The sequence below is a fragment of the Sus scrofa genome, chromosome 16 (assembly GCF_000003025.6).
Source record: "Sus scrofa isolate TJ Tabasco breed Duroc chromosome 16, Sscrofa11.1, whole genome shotgun sequence".
In the NCBI taxonomy this organism is placed as follows: Eukaryota; Metazoa; Chordata; class Mammalia; order Artiodactyla; family Suidae; genus Sus; species Sus scrofa.
The window spans coordinates 4,246,195-4,272,662 of NC_010458.4; the positions used below are offsets into that span (position 1 = coordinate 4,246,195).

The 26,468-nt window shown below is 45.9% G+C and overlaps 1 protein-coding gene across 1 annotated transcript in view; it reads right to left on the reverse strand.

Moving 5' to 3' along the window:
• Positions 1–24,879, reverse strand: part of ANKH (ANKH inorganic pyrophosphate transport regulator) — a 175,492-nt gene extending 150,613 nt beyond the window's left edge. The window contains exon 1 of the mRNA XM_003359727.5: positions 24,340–24,879. Coding sequence (XP_003359775.2) covers positions 24,340–24,435 — 96 coding nt within the window. The 5' untranslated portion in view covers positions 24,436–24,879. The remainder of the gene's footprint in view (positions 1–24,339) is intronic.

Consider the following 26,468-nt stretch of genomic DNA (forward strand, 5'->3'; position numbering starts at 1 on the left):
GGTTTAAGTTCACCAAACAGTGTTTGTGTTTTAAAAACATATAGCTCTTATTTCTATACTTTCTCTTTGGATTTGAGCCTCAACCTCAGTTGCTAAGGAACTTGCATATATACCGGAGATCAGGTTTCTTCTTTGTAGACTTGGCACAGCAGCCAAGTCCCTGGTGCATTTTTCTCTGTCATTTGGATTTGGGGGAGGGAAAGCATTCTAGTTCTCTTCTTGACCATATCTTCTCCCTTAGGTAATGGTCAATGGGCAGAATCCCTACAGCAAAGGACGCTTCCCTCTTACAGTGTTATGTACGTACAGATAATCCATAAAGTACAATGGTTAATATTATTTGCATAGAAATTATTGCAGGTGATTAGGCTTATACTGGGTAGCTAGAGAGAGGGAAGGTAGGCTTAACAGCAGTAATGTTTGCTAGCTCTTAGATGACTACTACTTTAATGTTCTTTTGCTCGGATCCCACACTATGACATATAATATTGCCAGTGCTACGACATGTAATATGCACATTAAAAGCGCTTTGGTTCGGCCATAGCCCACTCTGAAAGAGCAAAGTACAGAATGCTCTTTGTAGGAGAAGATAGCTGATATTAGGATGCTGTTCTTCACATCCAGGTTGACCCAGTCTAATTCCAGCCACGGTTGTGCAGGATGATGCCACTGTCCTGGATGAAGATACCTGTCAATCAAGCAAGATCTCCAGGCACTAAGACACTGTGCTAATGGTCACTCGCACATGGATCCCTAGAGAGAAGCTGGTCTTCTTGGTGGACTCTCAGGATGAGGGCTGGCAGTGGACAGGGGTCTCTCTGGGCACCCTCCCCTCTTCCCTGGGACAATGTGTCCTGCAGGGGTAAGACAGTCTCCACATCAGGGAGCACGGGGATGGTCAGAGATCACCCTGATACTCCCCCCTTGGGTGAAATCATGTTGTGCAAAAGACACCGTTTTGCATTTTTTCTTTTACCAGCAATCATTTTTCACCCAAACACAAAAAAATAACTGTTTTTCAAAGTAGTCAGTCTCACTGGTATCTTGATATTATAACTGGCTAACAAACCCAAATAGTAAATCCATGAGATTGAACATTGGAGAGGAGCTGCTTCCCTGGTTGAGTGGGGAGGGAGGCTACTCTACTTGACATTAATGCACGTCACCTTCCTGCTGCATACCTGAGCCAACTGCCTACAGGGTATCGTGCTGAGGAAGAAATTGAGTAGACCCAGCTACCCCTCCATTTAGAGGGACAGCTAACCTGCACTAACCCTGAGCAAAGTGCATTAGTCACATGGCTTGTACATTCAGGCACGGGTTCACTTCATTCAGTTACTTCACTCAGCTCTTCTGAGACTGTGTCTGTGCCAGGTGCTATAGGAAGGGGAGCCTGGAGGCAGGTACAGTAGGTGGCATCACACACCAGCTCTGCCGTTGGGGGGTTGTGGGGAGATGAGGCATCAGCTATGTGACTATGGAGATGCCTTGGGCTATGGAGATGGGCGAGGTGCCTCCAGGAAGGGCGGAACAAAGGCCACTCTCTCTGCCTCTCTGGAGCCAGCTGCCATGAAAGGCAAGAAATGCAGCATGATGGAAACCCAGGGAAATGAATCTGAAATTCATGAATGCTTGGAAGGAAAAAAAAATCTTTAAAAAAAAGACACTTGGGGAGTTCCCACTGTGGCTCAACAGAAATGAATCCGTCTAGTATCTGTGAGCTACAGCGTAGGTCGCAGATGTAGCTCGAATCCCACACTGCTGTGGCATGGTAGGCTGGCAGCTGTAGCTCCGATTCAACCCCTAGCCTGGGAACCTCCATATGCCTAAAAGCAAACCAAACTAAACTAAACTAAACTAAACTAAAATAAAGACACCTGATTTATGAAAAGTTGCTGAGAGCCCAGAAAGCCCACGTGGGAGTGTTCTTTTTTTTGTTGTTGTTGTTTGTTTTTTTAACCTAATGATTACATTTGAAGAAAGTAATACTCTGAAACATAAATAAGGAGAAGGAATGGGGCACTCAGTTCAGAGGAGGGCAGGGAGGGGTGGGGCAGAACCCCCTGGTAGTTTGGAGCCATGTGCTTTGATATTGAAAAAAGACTTATGAACATAAGGACAGGATTCCAAGAGGACACTGGCAGAGCCTACAGGTGAAAATGAACAGCTAAGCCTGTGCTGTGACCCCACCTCAGTGCAAAAGGGGGGCACCCATCATCTTCATGAGGACAGAGTGGACCCTCAAATGGCAGGGGGAGGAGGCTCAGCCCAGGGAGACAGGCAGGGAAGGAAGGCTATCCTCCCGCTGTGGTCCTCTGACCCCCATACACATCACAGGCTCTTAGGAGCTCCCCACCATCCACGCCAACTTCTCTACCTTCAAGACTGGACTCCACACTCCTCCATGCGCAAGAGGACTCCTGCCAAGGAGCACCATCCAGGGCAAGGAAGAGGGAACTCACCCATCACCACTGTGGGGCCAGTGGGCTCTATGCCCAAGCTTGTTTTCTACAGATGTCCGCTGCTCATGGCCTCACTCTCCTCTGGACACTGTCACTCTACAGGCCCGTGATTTGTGGAACTACTGCATTCATGAGAATATATTTTACCAACTGTTAAGTGCTCTACAAATGGGAAGAGTGCACCAGGCAAGCAAAAGGACACTGCTCACTTTGTTGCATTAAAACCAAGATCCCAACTGAGTTCCCCTGCAGGGTTTATGATTAATCTCTGTGTCCAACACTGCACTCCTTTTCTTGTACCCTCTGCCCTCAATCCAGTACTAACTGAACACTAACCCACAGGGTCAGATGACTGAAATCGCTAATGTTGGTAATATCCGCTGTTAATGACTAAAATTGCTGTTGTTAACATCGTTAATGTACTATAATTGCTATTATAGATATAATCATTAACATACAGACTCAGGGTGTTTCTCCAGGGCAAGATGAGTTAGCAGGCCCCCAAGCCATGGACCACATGGTCAGAGAATATAAACCGGGGACATCCTGACCCCCTGAAACTCTGATCAAGAAATGTCATGAGAGGATGACGAATCCCAGCTTCTTTGTTCTTTCCCTTTAAAAACACCCCCCCACCCCGCCCCCAACTCAAAGACCAACCTGGGGTGGATCTGAGGCTTGTTTGCCATTCCCTTGATTAGCATCCTGTCATAAACCCCTACTTTGCTGCAAACACTTCTCAGAGTATGGCTTTCTGTGCTGTGGGGACACCAGCCCTCACTCATTAACAGCATCCTGTCCAATTCTGCTGAACTTAGAAGAAAAAAGCAAGTTAAGTATTAGTTTCCCCTTCCTTTAATTTAAGGTATTTCTATTAACATTGACGGATTCTGAAAGAAAGAAAGAAAAGGAAAGGAAGGAAGGAATAAATATAAGTATTCGGATATGAAATATATAAATATATATAATTAGAAGTATTCCTTTTACAATATGGATATGGTCCAATTACAGAAAATACTGTCATTGCTCCAATTCACACTTAAGTTTTGAGCTTGTTAGTAGCTTATTGGTTTGGTACCATTAAATGCTGCATTTTGCACTATTTTTTCAAGAAGGTATCAATGGCATGAAGGCACAGGTAAGCCTAAAATCAACAGATGCAGGTAGGTATTTTTATTTTATTTTTTTTAATTAAAATTTTTAAAAATTTTGTCTTTTCAGAGCTGCACCTGCAGCATATGGAAGTTCCCAGGCTAGCGATCTCATTAGAGCTGTAGCTGCTGGCCCACACCACAGCCACAGCAATGCCAGATCTGAGCTGTTTCTGCAACCTACACCACAGCTCAGGACAACACTGGATCCTTAACCCACTGAGCGGGGGCCAGGGATCCAACCTGCATCCTCACGGACACTATGTCAGCATCCTAACCCACTGAGCCACAACGGGAACTCCTACAGGTAGGTGTTTTAAAATTTTACGCACTAGAAAACTTGGCAATAATACACAAAAATCAAATGTGAATGCCACTTAAAGGCTAATTAGGGGGAAGGAAGCACAATACAGAAGGGGCAGGGCCCTGGCATGTGAGACGTGATTAGGTCACAATCAATTACACTGCAGGAAGCATGAATTTTAAAGTCCAGGGAGCTACTGATTGTGACCAGCAGAATAAGTGTTTCTCTAGCCATAAAGAAATCAGAGTTATTCTCCAGGTGAAAACATTTAAAACTGCCTTCCATTTTTCCCTAGCGGGGGCCAGCTCACCACCACCAGACTTCAGATCACACCAGGTTACAGGCAATAGTCCTACATGAATGGCTGGAGGCGCATTACCTTCCTCCTATGGTGGTCACCATCTGAGCCCCGCAGCTATCCTGGGTCCCAGACACCAAAGGGAGGCAGGGGTCCAGCCTGGAGGGGCGTCCAGCCTTATGCTCCTCTGTTCTTCAGTCTCCACCGTCCACCCAGGAGAATCTGCCCCCACTCCACGTCAACTCCACCCCAGGGATCTGTTTCACATCCATCCCTCTCTCTCCAGGTCTTGTCAAGTTCCTACTAGGAGTGCAGGGCACTCCCATTTATGAAATCAACACAATCACAGCTAACGAGCCATGTGCATCTAGGTGACATTTTGATTTTGTGTGTGTGTGTGTCTTTGTAGGGCCACACCTGTGGCACATGGAAGTTCCCAGACTAGGGGATGAATCGGAGCTGCAGTTGTCAGCCTATGCCACAGTCACAGCAATGCAGGAAGCAAGCCATGTCTGCAACTGACACTGCAGCTCATGGCAACACCGGATCCTTAACCCACTGAGTGAGGCCAGGGATCGAACCCTCGTCCTCATGGATACTAGCTGGGTTTGTTACCGCTGAGCCATGATAGAAACGCCAATGTTTTGATTTTAAATCAACCCAGTCTCTAAGGCTGGTGGCACCTCCCTAGCACCCCAAACACCATCACCTTCCCTACACTTATCCAACCAACTATTGGTAAAGTTAATTAAGACAAATAACATTTTTCAATATTACTGCTTTTTTCAATTACTACTATTCTAACAGCATGGTTTTCTAACACTCTTTGTTGCAAAGAGATAATATTTTAATAACATTATAACATAAGCAATGAGGTCCTGCTGTATAGCACAGGGAATTATATCCAATCACTTGTGACAGAACATGATGAAAGGTAATTGAGGAAAAGAATGTATGTGCACACATATATACATGTATGTATGTCATACATATATGACTGGGTCATTTGCTATACAGCAGAAATTTATGGAACAATGTAAATCAACTACGATAAATATTTTTTTTAAAAAGAAAAGAAATGAAGCCTTAGCATGAAACATTATAACAACATAATAACATTAGGGATTAAGTAACTTTGGTCAAGTGGCCTGGAAACCTAACCACAATTTTTATTTTATTTATTTATTTAATTATTTATTTTGTCTTTTCTTGTCTTTTGAGGGCTGTACCCGAGGCATATGGGGTGCGGCTAGGGGTCTAATCGGAGCTGTAGCCACTGGCCTATGCCAGAGCCATAGCAACGAGGGATCCGAGCCACATCTGCAACCTACACCACAGCTCACGGCAACGCCAGATCCTTAACCCACTGAGCGGGGCCAGGGATTGAACCCGCCACCTCATGGTTCCTAGTCAGAGTCGTTTCCGTTACGCCACGATGGGAACTCCCTAATCACAATTTTTAATATTATTTCTACAGCAAAATGTATTCTCAATGGCTTTTATGAAGTACACCCAGACTGTAAGCTGTAGATAAATACCAAAAAACAAAGAAACAAACACGAAGCCAGAAAAAGAAACCCTCTAAGGCTTGTCCACTCCCTGCTGTTTCCACAGTAAACATTTAATATACAGAGGGAAGAAGGAAAACCGTGGGGCCCCATCAAATTTAATTCCAGATGGTACCTCTCCCCTGTCACCAGGCACCCGGTCTAAGTGTAATATTATCCTCGGCACAGCCTGATGGTGATGCAGATGGACCTGCTTCCCTCAGTCCTGATGTCTTCCAATGCCAATGATTCGGAAGCAGTTTTGAATTTTCCATTCACTATTTCATGAAGGCAAACGGCTGAGAACCGAATGTAGTATCATAAAACATTCATACTTTTTGAAGGAGAAAAATGAATATTCATGCTATCTGCATGTAGGTAAAAATGCAAAGAGCTCCCACTTACGGATGAGGCCGTGCCATTGCCCCTTCGGGAAGGGAAGGCGAAAGAGCACAGTGCTATTCCAGATTCCAAGTATTTATCATTGCTCCCACCATTATGCATAACTTGTATTCTCTCTCAAGGAAGCAGTTTAAAACATTTTACTAAATCTATCAGCAAATCAACACAGCTGAAATGGAACTCACTCTCTTCACTCCAAACGAACTCTTTCAAAGCTGGGTAGGGAGTTCCCGTCGTGGCTCAGTGGTTAATGAATCTGACTAGGAACCATGAGGTTTTGGATTTGATCCCTGACCTCGCTCAGTGGGTTAAGGATCTGGCGTTGCCATGAGCTGTGGTATAGGCTCCAGACGGGGCTCCGATCTGGCATTGCTGTGTTTCTGGCATAGGCCGGTGGCTACAGCTCTGATTCGACCCCTAGCCTGGGAACCTCCATATACCTTGGGAGCGGCCCTAGAAAAAGGCAAAAAGACAAAGAAAAAAAAAAAAAGACAAAAAAAGACAAATAAATAAATAAAAATAAAGTTGGGTAACACCTTACCCTGCTTCGTTCTCTCCCACCCTGTCCAGTCAGTGATGGAAAAGTCCATTTGCGTCTAGAGAGCTTTCCTCGCTCAGCCCTCCTCCCCACCCCCAGCCCTAATCTAGGCCGCCTCCTTCTCTCTGGTGGTTGTCACAAGAGCCTCTTAATTGGTTCCCCAGCCTCTGTTCTCACCTTCCTCTCATTCATTAGCCACACTGAAACCAAAGTTATCTTGTGAACAGGCAAATCCAAGCATACCACACCCTACACAGAACACTTCAAAGTTCCCTACCGCCCTCAGGATCAAGGCCAGACTCCACACCCTGACCGAAGGGGCCCTTCCTGTCTGGGTCACCCCATGACACCCGCCCTTCTGCCCCCTCCTGGCCTTGTTCCCTTCCCCAGTCATACTAAGCATCTGTCACTTTCCACCTGGAACTCTCATGTTTTCCAGAATAGGGGACCCTATCATTCTCTTTAGGGCTCAGGTCTCAGCTTAAACCAAAGCTTCCCTGACCCTTAGGACAGAGAAGCTTCCTCATACAGGATCTTGGGGTAAACACCCAGGTATTCCTCTATCTCGGACCTGATCACATTTTCTGGTAGGTGCCTGCCTGCCTGCTTGCCCTTCTAGATTAATCACTGCACAGGCAAGGGCTGGGGCCTTTTCCTCGCCCACCTTTAGCACTGGGCCTGCCACGTGACAGGTGTTCGGGAAGCATTTGTTGAATGAACACGTTCACAAAGACACTCTTGCCCCCTGCGCCCCGTATGCTCCATTAAGAGTGAACCTACTCTCCACATAATAGTGAAAACACTCCAAAACAGTCTATTAAGCATCTGAGGAAGTGCTTACAACTTTCAACTCATTAAGCAGCCACCACACTTTGTTTCAAACACTTTGGTGTGTTACTGCCTTAATTGTCAACAAATTTGAGAAAGAGTGGTCCCATTTCAATGTCTAGATTAGAGAAGAGGCTCACGGTACATGTAATCACCATCCCTCCAACCCGTGTCAAACAGGAGGCTATGACTCGAGAAAATTACATTTAACCTAGCCTTCCTTCCTTTTTTTTTTTTTTTTCTTTTTTGTCCTTTTGCCTTTTCTAGGGCTGCTCCTGCGGCATGTGGAGGTTCCCAGGCTAGGGGTCTAATCCGAGCTGTAGCCACCGGCCTATACCACAGCCACAACACCACCAGATCAGAGCCTCGTCTGCAACCTACACCACAGCTGACGGCAATGCCGGATACTTAACCCACTGAGCAAGGCCAGGGATCAAACCTGCAACCTCATGGTTCCTAGTCGGATTCGTTAACCACTGAGCTGTGAGAGGAACTCCTCTTTCTTTCTTTCTTTTCTTTCTTTCTTTTCTTCCTTCCTTCCTTCCTTCCTTTCTGCCACATCTGCAGCATATACAAGTTCCTGGGCCAGAGATCAAATCTAAACTGCATCTTCGACCCACGCCACAGCTGCGGCAATGCCAGATCCTTTAACCCACTGCACCCGGCTGGGGATTGAACCTGCGCCTCCTCAGCGACTCAAGCGGCTGCAGTTGGATCCTTAACCCACTGTGGGAACTCTCCCATCATTTCAAAAAGAATATGTTACCAAAATCACAGTAACTCAATTAAAACAAACAAACAAAAAACACTATGGAGTAAATTCAGCCTTAAATGTCTTTTCTCCAAAGTGGAAAAGAAAAAAAAAAAATAGCAGAAATATTGCTGACACACGTGTTGTAAAATCCAAGTGTTTCCCGCATCTGTCCTTTTTTTTTGCTTGCTCTAACCTAGCTGGCTCTAGTTTAACAAGTCCCCTTATTGCAAGTCATGGATTCCATACAAAACAAGAAGGGTCAGCTCTAGTCAAGGATGGGTGAAAATAAACAGGTGGAGCATTAGCATGCCTGGCTTGAAGTCTTAGCAATACTGCCTTATTATGTAGGCAGAGTTGCATACTTTTCAAAGTTCTTTTGTGTCCAATCTCTGTGTGGTCTGCTCTTCCAAAAGAAGGAACAGAAACTCTTTGCACCCATTTAACAGCTGGGAAAGCTGAAGCCCCCAGAAGTCAAGTTCTTTTTTTTTTTTTTTTTTTGCTTTTTAGGGCTGCTCCCACAGCATACAGAAGTTGCCAGGTTAGAGGTTGAATTGGAACTGCAGCCTCTGGCCTATGCCACAGCCACAGCAAGGTGGGATCCGAGCCACATCAATGATCTAAACCACAGCTCATGGCAACATGGGATCCTTAACCCACTGAGAGAGGCCAGGAAAGGAACCCGAGTCCTCATGGATACTAGTCAGGCTTGTTTCTGCTGAGTCACAAAGGGAATTCCCAGAAGTCAAGTTCTTGGCTCAAGGTCAAAGAGCCAGTGGGTGCAGGAACAGAGGTTGGGGGTTAGGGGGAACCTTTCAGGAGCGGGCATTCTTTCAACCACGCTGTAGTCAGCTGCAGAACTGCTAGAAACTACAGAGGAGGAGCCACAGGAATGCAGTGCACCCTCCGTAAGCATGACCACTTCCCCTCTCTGTCTGCTCTGCCCCTTTCCTCCAAGGCGGGCTCGAAACAGCAAGGAGCCCAGGTTAAATGGAAGAAATCACAGGCAGGGTGGTAGAAAGAGAGACCATTTTCTCTTCCAGTTCCCCTAAGAATCACTAGCTCTGCATTTCCCTAGAACACAGTCAACACCAAATAACCTCCTATGAGACTCTAAGCCTGAGCCATGGGTCAGAGGAGCCTGGCTGCTGTGCGGAGAGGCTGAAGGACCTGGCACATGTGCTCCCCCCACCTCAGAACATGCCAAGACCTTTAGGCAGGACCTGGCATCTTGGAAGGTCAGTTAATTTTTTTCTCCTCTCCCACGTGTTCGCATGGGAAGTTTGGGGAAGCAAATTTCTTCAGCATCATTGGACTCATCAAAAAAAAGCACTTTATTGGAGTTTCCTGGTGGCTCAGTGGAAAAGGATTTGGTGTTGTCACTGCTGTGGCCATGGGTTCAATCCCTGGCCCAGGAACTTCTGAATGCTGCAGGTACTACAAAATAAATTAAATAAAGAAAGAAAGAAAAGAAAAGAAAAGAAAAGAAAAGAAAAGAAAAGAAAAGAAAAGAAAAGAAAAAAGAAAAAAAGAAAAAAAAAAGGCACTTTCTCTGCCTTGAAACTTGCAGGGACAGGTATCTTCCCCTGCGAGTAAAATCAAGTCACTCCTGCAATTCCCATTCTAGCTCAGCAGGTTAAGAATCCAACTAGTATTCATGAGGTTGCAGGTTTGATCCCTGGTCTCACTTGGTGGGTTAAAGGATCTGGTATTGCCATGAGCTGTGGTGTAGGTCGCAGACATGGCTCCGATCAGGTGTTGCTGTGGCTGTGGCATGGGCCGGCAGCCGCAGCTCCAATTCAAACCCTGGCTTGGGAACTTCCATGTGCTACTACAGGTTCAGCCCTAAGAAGAGAAAAATAAATAAATAAAAATTAAAGAAAAAAACCAAGTCACTCCTTTTCCTCCCTGTGCTGATGCCTAATTGAAAGCAGAGTATATATTTGGTCCAAAAAGTGATTACTGAAAAGAATAAAAGTCTTGAAACAGTTTTAAAGTATTACATTATGAAAAACTGAATTGACTTCTCAGCATTAAAAAAAGTGCTTTTAATAAAAGAAATTATTTGAAGGAGTTTAGTACCATGCGGCTTCAAGTGAATTAGAATGCAGTTTCCGGAGTTCCCGTCGTGGCACAGAGGTTAACAAATGAGACTAGGAACCATGAGGTTGTGGGTTCGGTCCCTGGCCTTGCTCAGTGGGTTAAGGGTCCGGCATTGCCATGAGCTGTGGTGTAGGTTGCAGACGTGGCTCAGATCTTGTGTTGCTGTGGCTCTGGCATAGGCCGGCAACTACAGCTCCGATTAGGTCCCTAGCCTGGGAACCTCCATATGCCGCGGGTATGGTCCTAGAAAAGGAAAAAAAAAAAGACAAAAAAAAGACAAAAAAAAAAAAAAAAAAAAAAAGGATGGAGTTTCTGGTAGCAGAAGTCACTGGACAGTAAAAGAGCCTCAAGGGAGGAATGTCCACTGTGGGCTAGGGCCCAGGACACATTAACCTGGCACCTGTAGGGTGCCCTGGGCACCTTTCTGCAGGACTGTGGTGTCACACAGAGCAGAAGCCTTGAAGAGGTGCATGCGTCCAAAAGTATTTCTAGTATTAATTTAAAGAAGTAATCAGAGGTGTACAAAGATTTCTGAACACAAAGGTTTCAGAGCATTATTTATAAAGGAATGAAACAGAAAAAACTGAATATCTAGGAGTTCCCATTGTGGCTTAGCGATTAACGAACTGACTAGCATCCTTGAGGACATGGGTTCGATCCTGGCCTCGCTCAGTGGGTTGCGGATCTGGTGTTGCTGTGAGCTGCAATGTAGATTGCAGACTTGGCTTGTATCCCACATTGCTCTGGCTGTGGTGCAGTCGGCAGCTTTGATTCGACCCCTAGCCTGGGAACCTCTGTATGCTGTGGGTGTGGCCCTAAAAAGACAAAAAAAGAAAGAAATAAACTGAACATCTAGCCATAGAGCAGTAGTTAAGTAAATTATTGTGTATCTGTGTGAAAAAATGCCATTAATCAGCACATTTCAGATGAATACTTAAAAATCAAGGGAAACTGCCTGGGATGTAAAATGGAAAGAGGTTACAGTTTTGTTTTAAAATAGATGGATGGATAGAAAAGAGATGAGAAAGACACACACTAAAATAATAAACAGCATTATCTCTAGGCAGTGGGCTTGCGGATGATTCTCATTTTCTTCTTGGTATTTTCTTTTCCTTCTTTAAACAATGACTATAACTAGAATAAAATTAATAAGTATTATTTTTCCTTAAAAAAAGAGATCCTCTTCAAAAGCCACCGGCTCTCCAGGGAGCTTATGAAATTAATGAAAAATTTTTAAATTCTGATAAAATACACATAACATAAAATTTACCATTTTAAGCATTTCAAGTGTATAGTTCATGGGAATTCAGCATATTCACAGTATTGTGCAACCATCACCACCATTCCCCACCCCAGAACTTCGTCATCCTAAACTGAAACTCTGCACCCATTAACCACTAACTCCCATTCCTGTCTCCCCTAAACCCGGGTAACTACTATTCCACTTTCTGTCTCTGTGACTTGGACTATTTTAGGTACTGCATGCAAGTAAAAGCATACTTGCACAGACACAAAAGTGTGTCCTTTTCTGTCTGGCTGAAATAACTTAGCATAACGTCCTCAAGGTTCATCTATGTTGTAGCACACATCATAATTTCATTCCCTTTTTTTAAGGCTGAATAGTCCACGGTATGAAGGTACCACATTTTGTTTTATGATGCTAGCTTTCTAAGCAAACTGATTTTTTTTAGCATATCTGAATATCAAAATGATGAGCGGTTCACAAAACTAAAGGATGTATATCAACTGACGGATTAAAAATATCAAATAGGAGTTCCTGCTGTGGTGCAGTGGGTTAAGCATCCGACTGCAGTGGCCTGGGTTGCTGCAGAGGTGCGGGTTCCATCCCTGGCCTGACACAGCGGGTTAAAGGATACAACGTTGCTTCAGCTGTGGTGTAGGTTGCAGCTGTGGCTCAGATTCGACCCCTGACCCAGGAACTTCCACATGCTGCGAGGTGACAAGACAAAACAAAACCCAAAAAACAAAAAACACAATACCAAATAATCCCAAACACCAAATAGTACAAAATGAGGGAAAAGTTATTTTACGCAGAGAGGCAAACTCTCCACTGGCCTTAAATCCACTAAAATCCACAATATTGGGCATATTTTGTAATAGGAAAGAGGAACAGCACTATACAGTGCACGAACAATGCGTGGCCTCAAGCTCAGTTATCTAGGACAAAAGGCGTGTGTGTCCTTTTGTCTGAGCAATTAAAAAGACTTGCCACAGCACCCAGAACAGCAGTGGCCTCTGGGGGAGGGGCACCAGAAACCTTCTGGGCTGCTGGAAACACTCTTATCTCTTGACTGGGGTGTGGATAGTACGCGGGTGTCCACTGGCCATTTGTCAAAACTTTTGGATCTGTTCATGTACCATCTGTGCACCTCACTGTATGCCATTGATACTTTCATCTTTAAAAAGGAAAGAAAAAGAGGTTCACCAGCCTCCTCCCCTGAAAGAAGACACACTCAGCCTAAAAAAAAAAAATAAGAGAAAATAAGAATTTTAGAAACACAGGAGGGGTTCTGCAGCTCAGCCACTGAGGCTCACTGCCACCAACTGCTGAGGCCCTTCAGTGGGTCTCTTGTCGCCAAAACCAAGTCCAAGTTCCTTGCTGCGGAAACACTGTGACATCCTGGAAGTCGGGTAAATAGTTGGGCTAACTACTGACAATGCCAGGGAAGCTGCCCAGGTTTGGTAAGCAGCCTGGTAGGTGTGAGGCCCGGGTGGTGTTGACACCTAAAGGTGTGACCCAGTGTGGGAGGAGATGGGAACGCCCTGACCTCATCTGGGGCTCCAGGGGAGGCTACACAGCATTGGAAAAGGGAGGTGGTGAGAAGCAGAACTCATCCTAAGAAAAAACAAGATCTCTGGGAGGGCTCCAGGGAACCACAGCTGAATGTGAGTCTGGAGCAATGGAAGGGACCCTTCACTCCCTAATCGGGATCAAGCCGGCCTCAAGGGCTCTTTCCAGTTACTTCTGTATTAGACGTGGCCAGAATCAAGACGAGGTAAAAGTGCTTTGTTTTTGTTTTTGTCTTTTAGGCCGCAGGTGGCATATGGAGAGGTTCCCAAGCTAGGGGTCCCATGGGAGCTGTAGCCGCTGGCCTACACCACAGCCACAGCAGTGCCAGATCTGAGCCGAGACTGCGACCTACTTCACAGCTCACGGCCACACCAGATCCTTAACCCACTGAGCGAGGCCAGGGATCAAACCCACGTCCTTAAGGATGCTAGTTGGGTTTGTTAACCACTGAGCCACAACGGGAACTCCAAGAGACAAGGTAAAAGTCACCCCCGTCTTACGCAGCCTGGTTATTTGTTATTCTCCTCTGTGCTGACCATCTTTATAAATGTCAAGTTTAGGCCACACATCGTGGGAGGCCGTTGTGTTCCAGCCACGGTTGAATTTCCTGCCAAACCATTTAAAGCACTCAGACAATCTCTTTTTTTCTTTTCTTGTAATCTCCTATTTTAGGTTTGCCACACTACCATTCCCCTCTATTAAAACGCATAATCCAGGGGCCAGCAGAGCTCTGGGGCTGTTTACAGATCAGCCTTCAAGAGCAAACAAACTTTCTTATCATCTTAAAGACTTCTTTGAAAACAACACACAGCCATTCCTAAGCCAAAAGGCAAAAGAAAAGCTGACAGTTCACCACTCAAAAGTCTAGACTTGATGGTATATTTGTTTCTAAAAAATCTGAGTAGGGATCCTGGCAAGCTTATAGATGTGGACTCATTATCATTAGCCAAGACAACACCCTGGAGTGACCGGCTCTCATTGTGTAAATGCTTGCACTGGACCATGACCCTTGAAAGCTTCCTGACCCCAAATGGTCCTTTCTGTGCCTCTCACCAAATAAGCTATCTCTGCTTCTTATACCCAGGGGAGGTGATGGCCACAGAGTCAACTTTGGCCCCTTTTCACTCTTAGCTCAGTTTGCTCCCTAGAATAAGGCTCGGTAACCTGCTGGTAAACATTCTGCCTTTCAGCCACTGAATTCCAATGGAGCTTCAACCTCACCTTTTTGGTCACCCTTGACAGTTCCTATCCAGGGAGTCCCACTTTTTTTTTTTAGAGCCAATCTTGGTGCATATGGAAGTTTCCAGGCCAGAGGTTGAATCGGAGCTGCATCTGCGACCTATACTGCAGCCACAGCAACGCCAGATCTGAGCCACATCTGCAACCTATGCCACAGCTCACAGCAACACTGGATCCTTAACCCACTCAGCGAGGCCAGGAATTGAACCACATCCCTATAGACACTATGTCAGGTCTTAACTCAGTGACCCACAATGGGAGCTCTATAGGGAAGTCCGCTTTTGCTTTGAATTACCTTCCAGCCTGGAGTCACAGGGCCCCCCTGCCAGCCACAGTCTCCATCCAGACGACTGAGGTGAGGAGGAACTGGCAGCCTGACATGGCACAGGAAGTGTGCTGGTAATGTGGGCTTGGAAATGTCTGGGATGGGGTGGGGGCCTCTCCACTCCTTGTGCTGGAAAAGGAGCCGTACACACAGCCCCTCCCCCACCCTGAGCTTGGGGACAGAGATGTGGACCCAGGTTGGTAAGAGGAACACCTGTTCATACCAACAAACCCATCTGCACACAAGTGACCCCATAACAGTGCCCGGCGTCCAACTCATGAAAAGCCTTGCCAAACCTGTGACACCAGAACCCCATAAAAAATGTAAAAGCTGGCTAGGACTTGTCAGCTTAGACCAAAATGTACTCTCTCTACTAGAAACGAAGGGACCATGTGGCCTTTCCTGGACTAGATGTACAGGCTGCTTTCTGATAACTCATTATCTAGGGGAATAAATACCACCTTTGCCCTGACAAATAACCGAGTTATTTCCCTTTCCGAGATGGATGTGGAAAACCTCTCTGGCAGGGAGAAGCAACCATATAGAACCAGGAAGCTGTGATGCAGAAGTCTTCAGCTGACCGAGATAACTGGAGTCCTTATCATGTTTAAGCTCATTTGGTCTCAGCATCATGAGATGCTTGTTTGTTGGCAGAGCAGCTAAATGATCCTCTAACCATGGAAATACCAACAATAAAACAAACCAGAAACAAAAAAAAAAAACCCAGGATCTGAAGGGCTTGATATAAAGTCTGCTAATTGGCCTACCCTGTGACTCTACTTTCATCCTTGCAGACAGGTGCTGCCCACTCTGGTGACAGGAGCGTGCAGAGAACAAGGCAGGGGTGACAACCTCTGGGTGAGAACTACCTCTATATCCCCTGTTTCATTAACCATGACCACAGACTCACCAAGATGCTACAGCGAATGAGCACCTTGCTGGGTGTCATCACCAACCACACTGTGCAATGAGGCATTCCGCTCTGTGATGCTCTGACTGCAAATGTGTGTCATGTGTGTTTTCTCAACCAGGACCTAATCTGAGAGCCTGGGCTGTGTCAAATCTGGCAACACCTCTCGTTCAAAGGTCACATTCCCGACACTGGAGAATCTCACTAGAACAGAAACAAAATTAGGGCAGGGCAGAAGAGCTAGGGTCACAAAGTATATATGCTTTTTTTCTCTTTTTCTTTCTTTCTTTTTTTTTTTTTTTAACAAAGGAAAGCCTCCCAAAGGATTCACTCTTCAATTTTTTTTTTTTCAGGGACTTGTAATAAATTATAGTTTCAGGGCCCAGAGAAGAGCCAAAGTAGAAAGTTAAAAGAGCAACTATTCAGGAGTTCCCGTTTTGGCACAGTGGAAACACATCTCACTAGTAACCATGAGGTTGCAGGGTAGGTCCCTGGCCTTGCTCAGTGGGTTAAGGATCTGGCATTGCCGTGAGCTATGATGTAGGTTGCAAATGCAGCTTGGATCCTGTGCTGCTGTGGCTGTGGCATAGACTGGCAGCTATAGCTCTGATTCGACCCCTAGCCTGGGAACCTCCATATGCTGCAAGTGCAGCCCTAAAAATAAAAAAAAAAAAGCAACTATTCAACATGTACTAGCTATTTTTATTAATTATTATCTTATTATTTTGATTTTATTGGTCAGTGCCAAACTCTTTGTTAAATATTTTTTGTTGTTGTCGTCCTTTTAGGGCTGCACTACGGCATAGGGAGGTTTCCACACTAGGGGTTGAATCAGAGCTGTAGCCACCAGCCTACGCCACAGCCACAGCAATGCCAGATCCGAGCCATGTCTGCAACCTACACCACAGCTCACGGCAACACCAGATCCTTAACCCACTGAGCAAGGCCAGGGATTGAACCTGTGTGTCCTCATGATAATAGTCAGATTTGTTTCTGCTAAGCCACTATGGGAACTCCTTGTTAAGTATTTTTAATATCACCTGTCAGTGAGTGTTGCTCAGCACAACACTCATAAGCCACCAAAAAAAAAAAAAAAAAAAAAAAAAGTTCATTGCGTTTTGCACAAATATTTATCTAATAAGGTCAAGAAACGTGCAACATAGACTTGCAGCAAAAATAATCTTGTACTAAAAAAAGGAAAAAAACCTGTGGTTTGCATTTTAAAGGATAAACCTCAGTTATCAAGACAATGCACTCACAGAGGTAGCTCATATACAGATAATGCTACATAAAACAGGGTTTTCTGTATTTCTATGGCATCTCTGCAACAACTAATAAAGTTTCAGGTGTCAAAAAATACCAGACTGATTTTTTTAAATGTTGACATGACCCAAGTCACTCTGGTATGAGTTTAACGAAGTTTATTTATTCCAACTCGCATAAGACATTAAAAGAATGACTTTCCACCGTGACCTCTTGCCTTCCCATCCCAACATAATCTGCTCATTGCCCCAGATCAAACAAAGAAGAGAAAAAAGACATGGAAACCAATTACTGCCCACTACTATAAATCTGGGCTTGTCACTTCAACAAAGTAAGATGGTACCATGAACAGTATTACTTGGTACACTTTTTAAACTGCTGCTGAAGAAGGTGATGTATTACTAGAAAGAGACTTAGATATGGTTTTGATGTAAGAAGTATTTGATTAGTTTTTGAAGGAGATGTTTGGGAAGAAAAGTATTCTGACAAAGTAGTAGGGTGGTCATCAAACCATCTCAATAAATAAAGGAGTAAAGAAGCAAACCACAGGATTACACCTTTGTGGCTCTAGAAATAATCTCCTTATCTAAGTGCAGTCAAAGAGAGGTACTTTAAATGCCTATGTACATCTCAAGGAAACCAGGAAACAACCGAGCAGTGAGTATCGTTTGGACTAAGGAGGTCACTGAGTCCTTGACTAACTATGGCCTGCCAGTGACCTCATTTTCTATGTATGAATGAGAAACTGAAATAGGCATCAAATTAAGTCAGGCTTAAAGCCCAAGGCAGTCAGAGGAAACATATTATCTACCGACAGCACAAAGGTGCTCACTGAAACATTGTGTGGCCACAAACAGATAACCTCAGCATTTCAACGACAGGAGAATATACAGTAAAAGGAATTACCGCATGCTCATACAATCACACATGACACTGCTAGTTAAAAATCACAATACTGGGGACCTGCTGTGCAACACAGGGAACTCTACCCAATATTCTGTGATAATTCCGTGGGAAAAGAATCTGAAAGAGAATGGATGTGTGTGTATGTGGCACCGAATCACTCTGTTGTACAGCACAAATTATCACAACATAGGAAGTCAACTATACTTCAGTAAAACTTTAAAATAAAAAAAAAGAAAAAAATCACACTTACATACTTTTTTTTTTTTTTTTTTTTTGGATTTTTAGGGCTGCACCTGAGGCATATGAAGGTTCCCAGGCTAGGGGCAGAATCAGAGCTACAACTCCTGGCCTACGCCAGAGCCACAGCAACACCAGATCCGAGCCATGTCTGTGACCTACACCACAGCTCACAGCAATGCCAGATCCTTAACCCACTGAGAGAGGCCAGGGATCGAACCCAATACCTCATGGTTTCTAGTCAGATTCGTTTCCCATGTGCCATGACTGGAACTCCTCCAAAACAATCACATTCATCTACTTTTAAATGACATGAGAAAAATGCCTCTGAGTTCTGTGAAATGTGTGTGTATGTATGTGTGCGTATCACCTTAAATTACATTAAAAAAAAAAAATTGGCAGGAGATACCCAAATGTTAACAGGGTTTTTGCTTCAGAGTGGAATTAGAGATATTTTTACTTTTCCCCTCCATTTGAAAATATGTAACCAAACTTTCAACAGCATATGCTACTTTAATAATTAGGATAAAATGTTGCTTTGAGATTTATTCCATTCATATTGAATAGATGGGGGTGGGGGGCCCCCTCCTACAGTTACTCAGAAACTTAGCCTGGGATCCACTTTTCTGTATGTGAGTACTTTGGAAAGTGGAATATGTGACGGACCCGTTTGCTATTACTCAGTGCAAGCTCTGCCTAGGAGGGCCTCTTCCATCACTTAGTGACCTTGGGTGAAGAGTCCCTGCCCAGGAGTGGCCAGTGCCATGATAACATTCACTTTTTAAAAATTCCTGTACTTCCTGGTCTAACAGAGACCTTTTTTAAAGGTGGTGGTGGGGTGCATTTCTCTACTTAGCAGACAGGAGAACATTTATTAAGCTACGGTTTCTGGGCTTCTCTTTTTTTTCCATTTGTGATGTTAGTGATTTGAGACCCCCTTATACCATAGGCTGGGTTTCTTAAGTTAGAAAGGGGGGGCTGGGGAAACACAAAACATTTCTATTACTCATCTCACTGTAGTCATTGTAACAATCCATATGCAAAACTCTTCCTTCAGAGATAAATACCCTGAATCTTTGAATTATCCTATTGGACCCAACCAAATTCAGTGATTCACTCAGGGCCATCTGAAATATCTCAAGTCGTCACTTGAGCGTCAAAGAGTAGGCTACCTGCCACTGAGCAGAACACATTTCTTCTTAAGTGAGAACGACTTCAACTTTTTCTATTTCAAGTCTTCATAGCAAAGCTGTCCTTAACATTTCATGTGTCACTAGGTACCTTTAAAAAAAAAATCACCGATTTATTCTACATAATTTGGTGAACTTGGCTTTTAAGGAATTCAGGGACTTTGTACCAAGTTTTTTTTTTTTTGTCTTTTGTCTTTTTTGTTGTTGTTTTGTTGTTGTTGTTGTTGCTATTTCTTGGGCCGCTCCCGCGGCATATGGAGGTCCCCAGGCTAGGGGTTGAATCGGAGCTGTAGCCACCGGCCTACGCCAGAACCACAGCAACTCGGGATCCGAGCCGCGTCTGCAACCTACACCACAGCTCACGGCAACGCCAGATCGTTAACCCACTGAGCAAGGGCAGGGACCGAACCCGCAACCTCATGGTTCCTAGTCGGATTCGTTAACCACTGCGCCACGACGGGAACTCCTGTACCAAGTTTAATTGAATTAATTTTATTTAATTTAAATTTTTTAGGGCCACACCCAAGGCATATGGAGGTTCCTGGGCTAGTGGTCAAATCAGAGCTGCAGCTGCCAGCCTATACCACAGCCACAGCAACGCCAGATCTGAGCCGTGTCTGTGACCACAGCTCACGGCAATACCGGATCCTCAACCCACTGAGGCCAGGGATCGAACCTGCATCCTCGGGGATATTAGTTAGATTTGTATCCGCTGAGACACAATGGGAACTCCCCAAATTTAATTTTAAATAGAATAACAATCCTCTGAATATGATGAGCTCAAATGGACATCTGCAGACACTCTGGAAGAAATACGCTGTTCAGAATCTATCTCAGCATCTTCCATCTCTCCTTAGCAAGCTGTAAGGCTTTAACTGACTTCTAAACAATTTGATTGTCAAGTATCAGTTGTTTCTTATCTTTTTCCCTCCCTTTTAACCAAAGGCTATGCCAACCTTGTCAAAATAAGATACAGTGTTCATTTAATTAATTATCTGGATAATTTGGCCTATTGGTCACAGTCTCCCTTTCCTAAGAGGCTTCATTATGATTGTCTTATATCAGCTGAGTCATTAAAATGCAACACATGACAGCTAAGATTAAGTTTAAAGCAAGGCTGGGACTCAGAAAAGCCAGAACTTCTAAATTTCTAAGAATTCCGGGGTGGATCTCAGTGAGTAAGCAGAGAGCAGAACGGCTACGGGCCAGGCGGACATGGTTTGAACCCCAGCTCTGCCCTGCACTGCCTGTGAACTTGGACAAGGGTCTTAACAGGCCTTGGCCTCTTATTTTTTCTTCATATATAACATGTGCTGACATGTCACAAGCACACACTGAGTGCTCAATGAATGAGAGCAATGAATACTTTTGATTCTCAATCTGTAAAAACAGAGATAAAATATTTGCACATAGTGCAAATATCATAAAGTGTTCTACACAACTAAAGGGTTCTACAAACATTATTTTAGTTTCTGCAATAAGGGATGCATTCTCATTTTTTTCTTAGCTGCCTATGCTTAACATTAAAAAGCACGTCACAGGAGAACCCACTGTGGCACAGTGGAAAGAAATCCGACTAGTATCCATGAGGAAGCGAGTTCAATCTCTGGCCTCCCTCAGTGGGTCAGGGATCTAGCATTGCCGTGAGCTGTGGTATGGGTCGCAGATGCTTGGATTCTGTGTTTCTGTGGCTGTGGTGTAGGCTAGCAGCTGCAGCTCTGAATGGACCCTTAACCCAGGAACTTCCATATGCTACAGGTGCGGCCCTAAAAAAGCAAAAATAAATAAATAAATAAATAGCATGCCATTCTATTTCATACAGCTTTTTTTCCAGTCTAGAATTCTAGAATTCATCACATGCCCCCACCCCCAAATTACTACCACCACCAAAACTGAAATCGAGTTTGTTAGAAACGCTAAGTTTGTTAGAAACCATAATATTTGGTTTCTTTTTCTGGCTAAGCTATGTAACATTACAGCCTGCACATAACAGATCATGTTCATGGAAAACAGTAGAAGGTTCTGGATGGACTGTTACGGGTTTACAGGCTTCTTCATGGCTTCCCCCAACCCCAAAACTAATAGCTCCAAGTTAATTAACGTGTAATTCCTTTACAGAGTCACATGTGCTGATTATTCAAAATTCAGTGGTATCTAGTATATAACTGGATTTGTATTTCAAAAGTTCTGTCCACATTTTCTACGGAAACCACAAAGTGAGATGTCTATAATCACACACACACACAAAAAGACCCTCACTGAAGAAACATTAAACTGATTTCATTATCCTTTGGTTCTTGACAACTCGGAGACTTGAAAGCTAATGAGATGTTCTACTTTTTAATTTTGGATTTATCATCTCAAAAACTTGTGAACTCAAGGACTGTTTTGACCTCTGGGCTCCCATGTCACTAGCCTTGTTTAGGATTTACTAAGTGACTGAAGTACAACTCACTGTCCACTCACAACAAGGTGTAATTCATGCGTCTCATCTGAAAGAAGGATGGTGGTGACCTTCATGTGTCTGTCTGTCTAAAACTTGACAAAACTTCATGTCAATGGCTGCATACTTTCAGAAATCTAATGCAGACCCACTTTTGCAAATAGGTTTGTTTTTTTCCTCCTCTTCATTGTGCCTCAAAGCAGTTAGGGTGAAATGCTCTTTCATTCCTTACTCACCTATGACCAGATCACTTTTTAGCTTGCACTGTAATTCTTTCCCTCCAGCTTAACAGCATGAAAAAATAAGTTCCATTCTTTTTACCCTGCACCATTTTGCACACTTACCATGATGATGGAAGGCAGAGCAAGGTTTTGGAAACACAACCATTCCTTCCCTCCTCTCTCCACCCTTAACTCTGATAAAATATCTCCACCACCAGGCAGCCTATAACCTCATGCCTATACCTGCGCTTAAGGGATAAGAACTGCAAAGGACACTTGCTGATAAAACTTGCTTCTGTGCAAACAAGACAACTCTTCTAGAGCTTTGCTTACATCACCTACGATAAGGAGGTTAGCGACATTTCAAGGATGAGTTTGAATTATTAGACCCACTAGGACAGACCAGTTGTCTCTTTTGTGATCTTGGGGAGACCCTTTTCCTTACACTAAAATCAAACCTTAGTTATATCAGCCATGTATAAAATCAAGGCAAATGTGAGGCAATACCATGGTTTTCTTTAGGCCCTTCATTACTATTTTTTTCCTTTTCTTTTTAGAGCCACACACCTGCGGCATATGGAAGGCCAGGGGTCGAGTTGGAGCTGCAGCTGCTGGCCTACACCACAGCCATAGCAAGGCCAGATCCAGTCACCTCTGTGACCTACACCACAGCTCACAGCAACACCAGGTCTTTTAACCCACTGAGTGAGGCCAGGGGTTGAACCCAAATCCTCATGGATACTAGTTGGGTTTGTAACCTGCTGAGCCACCATGGGAACTCCAGGCCCTTTAATTATGACAAAGAATATTCATTCTTCCAGTTATCACTTTATTACACCACACCCACACCCACACCCACACACACACACACACACACTACAGTTCAGAGAGAAGCGATCAGGTGAGCAGCCTAGGCTTTCTGATAACCTTTGGGGCAGCTCCAAGAAGATAAGTCTTAAAATAGCAAAAGGTTGAGGTGAACACGCAGCACTTGACTCATCTAAAATATGCAACGTAATAAATTCATGTCTAAAAACCTTTCCAAAGATTAGAGGAAATGCCCAGAGCCACCAGTTAATTATGAAAGAAGGGAAGGTGTGTGTGTTGGGGCGTAGGGGGTTGGGGGCCGGGTAGTAGCAGAGAAGCCTTGGGGGACCTGGTCAGGTGCTGGCAGAGCAAAGCGGCAACAGAAAAAAATAACATTTCATCAAAGGGAATTAGTTGGCTTACTAGCTAGTCAAAGGTCTCTAGAGGCTACGCTACATTATGAACACTTGCTGGCTATAAAATTCGAAGTAAAAAGTAGCTTACAAAGTGGGTTAAGTATTAAGGCGCTTAAACCATCACAATCAATCAAAAGTTCTGAGCCGCAAAGAGACAAATGTAAGCAGATATTCAGCAAAAGGAGGAGTCAAAGGAACTCCCCTTGGAAAAAACTGTTTGGTTTTTTGAAACTAAAGGTGCATCAGAATAGGTGCCTTTTCTACCTCAAACATCCTTTGAGGTCTCTTGACTTGAAGGAAAAGAAATAGGGTAGGACAACAGCAGGAGCTGCCCAGGGCCAGTCATACACCTGCCCATCAAGGTGACAGGCTGCTGCACCTTCCCCCCAATCCTCTTCTGGGTCTTAAAACACAACTGCATCCCGCTGGAGGCCTGCGAAAACGGTCCCCAGCAGCAAAGGGCAGAGTACCAAAGCCCCGCTGCTGGAGAGTCTGCAGAGCTGGATTTGCAATGACGCCACATGAAGAGAAATGGGGGAAAACATGAAAAAGAAACAAGGATGAGAAAGCAACAAACACAAATGTGCTCCCCTTCTTTAAAGGGGGGGGGGGCGGCGGAAAGAAACCCTAAACTAGAGATGGTCAGTGGTCGGTTTCTCAGGACACGCTTGGGACACCTCTAATCCATACATACGCTTTTTTAAAAATTAGAAGTACCTGGGAAATCACACAGACACATTCTAATATAAAAATCTCCCCATCATCACCATCACCACAAGCCCGGGATAAACAAAACCCCAGCACTCGAGCTATCAGAAACTATATTTTACTTACAAGCCAGAGGTTTACATAATCACAAATTACATAATACTCCCTGTGCACTAAAACCACTTCTATAGGTGAAGCTCCAAACCCTCCAGTCTTCTAACATTTTCCAGAGAGCGCTGGAAAAGTCTGCTGAATAACTGGGGGGAGGGGGGAATGGAATGCTGGAAAGTCATCCCTGACAAGCTGTAAACCCAAGCAAATGTTCCAGGATAAAAAGAGACTCGGAGCAGGTGACTCTCCTCTGCCCCCATCCCCTGCCGCCCGGGCGTCTAAGGCCAGGGCAGAGGGAGCAGAGTGCAGGGTGCGGGGCGCTGGGCGGCGCTGCCCGGGCCGGGCGAGGGGCGCGGCCGGGGTTTACCTGCTCCCCGAAGTCGATGGCTATGTTGGTGATGCCCAGGGGCACCAGGAACCGGATCAGGGGCCAGTAGTGCGTGAGCGCCGGGAATTTCACCATAGTCCCCGCCGTGGGCTGACCCCACACACATCTGCCGCCGCAAGGGGACTCTGCCGGGAGGCGCGGGCCGAAAAGGCCGGGCGGGGGCGCGGGCGGACGGAGGCCGGGTCGGTGGGGCCTCGGTGCGGCGGCGGCGGCTCCTCTTTGTAGCTGCGGCGCCCTCTCCAAGCGCGGCTGCTCTAGCAGGAGATCCGCAAGCTCAAGTCCATCCCTGCTGCCCTCCCACACAACAAAGATCTGCCAGGAAAAAAAAGAGGAGGGACGGCAGCGGCGGCGGCGGCAGCGGCAGCAGAAGGTTCTGCTGACAGCGGCTCCATTATAAGCGCTCTGGGGCCCGGAAATAAATAACCGCGCGCACGAGGCGCCGCCACCGCCGCCGCCGCCGCCGCCGCCGCGGTGCGGAGGAAATCAGGGGCGGGCGTGGAGGCGCGGACACCGCTGGCGGCCCCGGGGGGGGGGGGCGGGAGGGCGGCGGGCTTGGGAAGGGGCCGGGCCGAGCTCGGCGGGCGGCGCCCTCCTTCCCTCCGCCGCCGCCTGCGCTCGGCGCGGCCGCGGGGGGCGCTGCGCACGCACACGCCGCGGGCCTGTCGCCTCCGCGGCGTCCTGGGTGCAACTCGCCGCGGCGCTCCTGCCGTTGCAGGGGCCCCGGCGCGAGGCTGCTGGGGATGCGGGTGTGTGGGGGGGCGCTGGGGTGTGGCGGAGGGGGTGCCCAGGGGCGGGCGCCCCCGGTGATCGGGAGGCTCTGGGGGCCTCCCGAGTTCCCGCGGTCGGGCCTTGCCGCCGGAGCCCCACGGGGCGGGGAACTGGGGTCCCCGTGCTGTCCTGGGAAGGGCCAGGACGTGTGCAAAACTGGCAGTCAAGAGTAGGAGACGTGAGCGCGGATGCGCTAGGAGGGATCGGGGGGTGCGTAGGCCCCGGGAGGGAGAGGGTTTGGCAAGCCCCCTTTCTCCTCCGGCGGGCCCCGGGCGGACCTCATCCCCAGGTGGCTGCCTTGAAGCGGGCGGGGACGTGCGGAGGAGGCCGCTCCCGGCCGGGAACCTGCTTTACGCAGAGCCGGCGCCCTGAGAGTGATGAAGGCGTCGCTCTGGGCAGGATCCAGAGACCGAGACAAGGAGCATCTCTCTCAGGGTGTCCGGGGGCGACGGTGACCCGCATTCTGGGGGCAGATGCGCGGAGAGTCGCAGGGACGATTCCCGCAGGCGCCCAGGCTAGGCCTGCAGACCTTTGGGGATCGCAGACCTGCCTCCAGGCGAGTTTGCTGTGAGCTGAGATTCCTCTCCATGCACCACTATTGTAACAACAAACTTGAAAAGTCTGTTTCTTTTAGCTATAGAAGAAAAAGAAAGAAAAACCTGTTGTATAATGCTTGCCCCAGTGATTTCAGGGTAAATAATAACTGCGTTGAGTGTTTTACCTTAAACTTAAGAACAGTGCCAGCAGCAAAGTGCACGATGTGCCTAGAGCAGGTGATCAGGGGTTGAGGCCCTGGGAATGAAAAGTGCCTCAGGAGGGGAGGGATTGCAGCGAGATCTCTGTACCTTAAAGGAGGATAGAAGAAGGCCTCGTGTGCAGGTCTGGATTCATGGGTGTGTGACCTGTGCTCACACAAAGGCCCTGGCACTTAGGAGGAGCTGTGCCCATTTAATGCTCTGCCTCTTGAAATACATAGTTTTTGAAGGAGGGGTTGGCAAGTTCTGTAGCCTGTCCTGCTCATATTACCTCACACCTTCCCCACTCCTGGCACATATACATCTTTCAAAGTACACTAGACATAATAAATTAATTTATTATTGGAAGTAATAAGGTAATTCTGCACCCAGAAATGAGCCTATCACCTCCCTCCCATTTAGCATTGTAAAGCTTGTGCTTGTAGTGAGCTTGAGACCGCCACCTCCTGGGTGCAGGTATTTCCCCATTATTTGAAAGTATTAAATGTTTTCCATATTTTTTTGACCTTTCAAGCCATTTAAAATTCCAAACAGAACAAGGCCTTGAGAAATAGGAAGCTAATTTACCTTGTGGCTCTAATGTAA